Source organism: Rana temporaria, chromosome 4 (genome assembly GCF_905171775.1).
Source record: "Rana temporaria chromosome 4, aRanTem1.1, whole genome shotgun sequence".
Taxonomy (NCBI): domain Eukaryota; kingdom Metazoa; phylum Chordata; class Amphibia; order Anura; family Ranidae; genus Rana; species Rana temporaria.
The window spans coordinates 96,056,959-96,063,831 of NC_053492.1; the positions used below are offsets into that span (position 1 = coordinate 96,056,959).

Below are 6,873 nucleotides of genomic sequence, written 5' to 3' on the forward strand. Positions count from 1 at the left end.
TTTAAAATATGACCTGTACTTACCGTTTACGAGATGCATCTTCTCCGCCGCTTCTGGGTATGGGCTGCGGGACTGGGCGTTCCTATTTTGATTGACAGTCTTCCGAGAGGCTTCCGACGGTCGCATCCATCGTGTCACGATTTTCCGAAAGAAGCCGAACGTCGGTGCGCAGGCGCAGTATAGAGCCGCACCGACGTTCGGCTTCTTTCGGCTACTAGTGACGCGATGGATGCGACCGTCGGAAGACTGTCAATCAAGAAGGAACGCCCAGTCCCGAAGACCCATACCCGGAAGCGACAGAGAAGATGCATCTCGAAAACGGTAAGTACGGATCATATTTTAATACAAATAGCCGATTCCCCTAGACAAAACGAGCAGGAATCTAAGGGGAAAAATTGTTTTATGGGTGAACCCCCGCTTTAAAGGCAAACCTGTACTTTTGGCCATGTAGACAAAACAATGGTTTTGCTTTAATGCCCTCTCCCCAGCAAACATACTTACTTACCTTTTGCTTTGCTCCCCACTTGCCCATTGAAGCAAAGAAAATGATACCCCTGGGTATGAACTCGCTCCCATTCCCCTCATGTGACAATGCAGGTGATTGGCCCTGCGCTGTCACAAGGCTTTTGGGAGCTAGCCCAGCTATTTGTAAGAACTGACTCAGAAGCTGAACATGGCTTTCTTTTTCTTGTTCCCAGACGTTGAACAGAATGGTAGTGTCCAACCGGTAGAAATTTTGTACAACGTAGAGTCTGGATTTGATGGTGGCTTTTTTGGAGGATCAATTTGGCTAGAAAAACAAAGTTGATTTACAGACCCAAAGAGAATGGAAAAGGGGCTGTAAAGACATTCATGGGGCAAGCTTTTCAGAGACCCCCACAAGATAAAGCTGCTATAGTATAGGTAGGTGCTACATGTGGCAAAAATGATAGCTGGCAGCTGCTAATGGCAGGACTGTAGCTGGCACATAGGCCAAAGGCTTTGACATTGGCCCCTAGCCATTTAAAGTTTGGGATTCACTGGTATTCATTTAGACAAATGAATCTAATGTTCAGTGATATTGAGACCAGTAATATAAATACATGCAATGATGTCTTCAGATCATTCCCCTATGCTATTGCCTCTTACTGTAAAAGAACATTGGTCAGGTGCTGGAAAATTATGAACGTCACCACGCCCAAGCTTCAGGACAGTGTCCTCCACTGGGGCATGCTGAGTGCTAGTTGCTGGATTCTGTTCCAGCTCTGTGCAGCCACTGTAAAATAGATGGAGGGTGGTGACATCGCTCTATTCCAAGGGCCAGATTCTTGTACAAAATTGTGCGGGCGTAACGTATCTGATTTACGTTACGCCTCCGCAACTTACACGGGCAAGTGCTGTATTCTCAAAGCACTTGCTCCGTAAGTTGCGGCAGCGTAGCGTAAATCGGCCGGCGTAAGTTTGCCTAATTCAAATTTGGATCAGGGGGGGCGTGTTTTATGTAAATGTACTGTGACCCGACGTGATTGACGTTTTTCCCGAACGGCGCATGCGCCGTCCGTGGAATTTCCCAGTGTGCATTGCTCCAAAGTACGCCGCAAGGACGTCATTGGTTTCGACGTGAACGTAAATGACGTCCAGCCCCATTCACGGACGACTTACGCAAACGACGTAACTTTTTCAAATTTTGATGCGGGAACGAGGGCCATACCTAACATTGTTACGCCGCACTTATGCCACCATATAGCAGGGGCAACTATACGCCGGGAAAAGCCTAACGTAAACGGCGTAACTTTACTGCGTCGGCCGGGCGTACGTTCGCGTATCTAGCTAATTTGCATACTCAACGCGGAATTCAACGGAAGTGCCACCTAGCGGCCAGCGTAAATATGCAGTTACGATCCGACGGTGTAACACAGTTACACCAGTCGGATCTACGGGAAATCTATGCGGAACTGATTCTAAGAATCAGGCGCATAGATACGACCGCACAACGCGGAGATACGACGGCGTATCTGGAGATACGCCATCGTATCTCTTCTGAGAATCTGGGCCCAAGTCTTTATTAAAGTGGTTGTAGACCCTTTTTTACAACCTTATGCTACAGGTAAGCCTATATTAAGGCTTACCTGTAGCCAACGAGGATATCTCCTAAACCTGCACGGTTTAGGAGATTTCCCCTGTCCGCTGCATGTGCCAATGTCATCGGCACATGCGCACTGCGGCAAACTGTGCCGTTACCAGCGGCTCCCGCGCGCATTCGTGGGAGTGACATCATCGCGGGGAAGACGTGGACCGCTGCAGGGGGCTATGATCGGAGGTAAGTAATACATAATGAGCTATGCCTTTGTCTTGCAGGGGTTTATTTTTTTAGGATTTCTTTTAAGAGGGTTAACTTCCTCTTTAAGAAAAACCGTGCACATTAGAATCTCCACCTAGGAGACCTGCCCCTGGCCACCCCATTTTGCTTAAAGCTTAATTCCGCATTTAATGGCCTTTTAAATAGTTTGCTTGGGCCAAGCTGGCCCAGACAGCAACAGAAACGGGGTCAATTGCATTGTCTCTAGAACGGAGTGCCATGTCATATCATTTACCAGAAACTGTGTGAATCAAAAATTGTGCCAGATGAGTTTCCTTTTAACTGTAAAATGTTAGAATTAGAATATCCTATTCAGTAAAATAAGTGAAGGGAAATTCTCACTCAAAGTGACATCTGTGGCAGCTTTCAGATCTATTCAGTCTGTGTTGGGCCAATGACCATTATAACAAATCCACTGAATCCATTGTGGACCACAATACTTTTATCTCTGAGGTTTCAAATTTCCATGTAATGCAAATACTGAAATAAAAAAATGTTGACACCATTTTCAAACAATCTCTCTTTCTAGTTGAAGATATTCTATGAAGAACATTTGCACTTGGATGATGAGATCCGCTGCATCCTGGAGGGAAGCGGTTACTTTGATGTGAGAGACAAGCAGGATCGATGGATCAGAATCGCCATGGAGAAAGGGGACCTGATCACCCTTCCGGCCGGTATCTACCACCGCTTTACACTGGATGAAAATGTGGGTAGAGTTGTTACTTTTATTTTATGTAATGGTTATAGAACTGAAGGCAAAACTTTTTTTCAATTTCTTTGCCATCTGTGTCACATGAGGAGATTTTGTTTTTTTCTTCACTTCCTGTATCATAGCCAAAACAGGAAGTGAGAGAAGTCCTTGTTGACCATTGGAGGATTTTTCCTCTATTTCTGTTCAGGTGATCACTCAGAATTTGTGATTTTTCTTTCACATTTTCATGATGATGCTCATCAGGACTAAAAGACGAGAATCCAGCCAGCAATAACAACCTGAAAAGTATTCTAATAGCTCTCCACTCTAAAACCCCCAAAAATAAAAAATACTTTGTTTGCAAACGTTTTATTTTAATGTAGGTAGAAATTACACAACAGTGTGCAGAATAAAATAAACTTAAAGGGGGAAAAAAAATCTTATATAAGGAGTATAGCGTATTCACTGCAGTAAATGCACTCCGGGCCTGGTAGAGCGCCAAAAAGAGTGAAAGACACACAAGAATCGAGGCAAATGACAATCATTGTAATCATTAAGCAGAACATTATTAGAAGAACTAGGGATTCCTATTTGTCAGAAAATCAAGGCATTGAATCGTAAATAGTGTGGAATATCTTTTCCATTATCATAAGGGAAGCTAGTCTTATAATTACATGTGAGAAGGGAACCACCTTCAGTTATACTTTAACCACTTGACCTCCAGAATTTTTCCCCCACAAATAGAGCTTTCTTTTGGTATTATAAAAAATATATTACTTTCTGGTATAAAACATATTCAATCATTTAAAAAATATATAATTTCTTCATCAATTTAGGCCAGGGGTCCTCAAACTTTTTAAACAGGGGGCCAGTTCACTGTCCCTCAGACTGTTAGAGGGCCGGACTATTTAAAAAAAAAAAAAATCGCAGCCTCACCTTGCCCATAATCGCACCCTTACAAGTCACTACAGTCAGTGCCTGGATATTACACACAGTCAGCGGGCATCTCTCAGTGTGAAAAGTTTGCCCGCACTGTGAGAAAGGACCCACCCTCCTCCTAGACCAGCTCGTGTGATAGACGCAGAGTTCCGAGACACAGCAGAGATGCCTGCTGACTGTGTGTAACATGTAGTGAAGGAGGAGGAGGGGTGTGCTGCACTGCAGCCTCAGCTTAGCCCAAAGCATTACATTACCGAAGGGGAGGTGGGCCCTACGCAGCTTGCGTAGTCCGTGTATAGGGTGGACTGGCTATGCTGACCCGGTGGGCCAGATAAATGTCCTCGCCGGGACGCATGTGGCCCGTAGTTTTAGGACCCCTGATTTAGGCCAATCTTTATTCCACTACATATTTTTGGTAAAGAAAATCCCAATAAGCGTATATTGATTTGTGCAAAAGTTATATTGTCTACAAACTATGGGATATATTTATTTTTTACTTTTTCCTCCATCCAAAATGTTCTCTAATTTTTGGTGGAACAAAAAGGAGGGAACAATTGGAACCCTTGTTATCGTTTTACTACCATTATGGGCTCCATTAGAGAGATTCCTCTCATTTCCTGTCCTGTTGTCACTGTAGAGGAAGTAGGGGAAATATGCAACCCACAACACAAAAAAACAAAACAAGCGCACACACACACACACAGGTTCTAGCCCTCCCTTTCTCTACCAAAGAAAAGCATTTTTATTTATGTGTGTTGCTAATAAGGAGGTCCTCTCACTTCCTGCAGGGAAATTTCTCTTTAAGGTAGTCTGGAATAACCCTTAAGCCCTGGTTCACACCAGTGTGACTTGTCAGTGACAGTTCAAAGTTACACCCCATTTGCGACTATAGAACCATTCAAATTGCTGCGACTCGTGTGTATACTTACCTCTCCATGGAAACCCGCGCATGCTTGAAATAACTTTGACGCATGTGCGGTAGCTTCCAAGGCATAAAAAGGGTGAAGCAAGATGGTGGCGACTGCATCAAATGTGACGAGCACATGCTTGTCGTAGTAGATGACGTCACCGTGTTCGTGCCATTCAAAAGACGGCGGTTCTTTAGAATTGGTGTGGCTGTACACTCGGCCGGCAAGAAAATCTTGCCATGAATCTCGTCAGGAAAAACTACATATTTTTTTTTTTTCCTGTTGAGAATCCGGGCTGTGTGTACAGGGCTTCAGGATGATCTCCCCTTCCATCATTAGTTTTTAGCTTCCCGCTCTATTGCCACAGCTTCAGTTTTGCTCCCCAGAAAAAAAAAAAATAAGATGGTTCCTGTTTTCTGAACAGTGCTACCCTCCTAAATGTCCCAGTATAACAGATCTGCGAAGCTTCCCAGACATGCCTGCACCCTGTCTTATAAAATGTGGCTGAGAATGTAATGTAGCGTGCTTTGGATACGGGTCTGGTATGGATTGTAGGGGGGCCCCCTACGTAGGTTTTTCAGCGTGGGGGGGGGTCTCCTTACAACCCATACTAGACCTAAGGGCCTGGTATGCTCCTGGGGGGGAACCCATGTCGTTTTTTTATTTAAAAATTGGCGTGGAGTTCCCTCTCAGGAATGCATACCAAATGCCGCACCAAGAATTGGCGGGAATCCAAGTCGGATCCCCGTCGCTTCTATGACGCGCTCGCTGGAATGTGCTTTGTCTATTCCAGCGAGTGCGAGATGTCGGCACTATGTCGCCGAGAATCGTGCTAGAAATACATTCTCGGCAACATGTACTGTAGTACTGGTCTTCATATGTTTTTTAGTAGGGGAAGCAGAGGTCTTATCTGAATGTTATGTAACATTTGTTTTCAAAATTCTAGTGCCTTACTTTTTTTATATATTATATTTTTTTTCCCCCATATAGAACTATGTCAAAGCTATGAGACTGTTTGTTGGAGACCCTGTCTGGACCCCATTTAACCGTCCTGCTGATGATTTGGAGGCTCGAACAAAATATCTTCAGTTGCTGGAAGTGGAACTAAAAGCATAGAGAAATGTGTGGGAATACTAATGTGCAAACCAAAAATTAATAACTAAGCTAATCGGTAGCTGCCAACATAAAATGGTGTACACACACTAATTAGGAATAAAAAGTAGAAAAGTGTGGCGTTTACTAAACAATCATTAATCTATAACCAATACGTGTATTGATTTAAAAAGACACTCTACATATGAATAATAAAAGATCTCATACACTGTGCCAAACACAATACAATATAAACAGTATGCAAAAGATGTGCAAAACGGCAGAAAGTGCAAACAAATGTGCAAATAAGCAATCCAATAAATGATGTAACACTGCTGTGCACAATATGCTCAGAAAGTGCTATTTAATGCATGTCGATGCTTATTACAATGCAGGACATAGGTTTAAATCCAACTTCAAATTCTAAGAGCCTTTTGGGACATTTTAGATACCAATAGTGTTTGACACTATAACCTAGATTGTATTAGGGTTTATCCCTTTTAAGCCGGGTACACACGTACAGTTTTTATCGCTGGCAGGAGCCGCTGTACTAACCATGCAAGGTTAGTCCAGAGATTTCCCCCCCGAGCTGTTGTGTTCTGACAGGGGGACGGCCCCCCCACCAGAACACTCTGCCATTGGTTGAGAGCGCTGATCGGGAGGCAGTTGGTCACTCAGTTGCTGGTATTCCAGCATGCATGTCAGAAGCCTGCTTCTGTTGGACAGGCCGACTTGCATACGGGCCAAATGTCAGCTGGTTTTGTTTGAACCGGCCCTTGTTTTCTGAGATTTGGCCCACGGGGATGTAGTCTAAGGCAGCCCATAGATTAGTCCTGTTTATTTTCATTCAACTATTGGATGAAAAACATTTGACTTGATTCCCCATCCAAACATTTAATGTG

The 6,873-nt window shown here is 43.9% G+C and overlaps 1 protein-coding gene across 1 annotated transcript in view; it reads left to right on the forward strand.

Annotated features, from left to right (window-relative positions):
• The window catches only part of ADI1 (acireductone dioxygenase 1), a 32,183-nt gene extending 26,074 nt beyond the window's left edge, over positions 1-6,109 (forward strand). The window contains exons 3-4 of the mRNA XM_040348663.1: positions 2,868-3,047; positions 5,870-6,109. Of these exons, the coding sequence (XP_040204597.1) occupies positions 2,868-3,047; positions 5,870-5,995 (306 nt within the window). The 3' untranslated portion in view covers positions 5,996-6,109. The remainder of the gene's footprint in view (positions 1-2,867; positions 3,048-5,869) is intronic.
• The last annotated feature ends 764 nt before the right edge of the window (positions 6,110-6,873 follow it).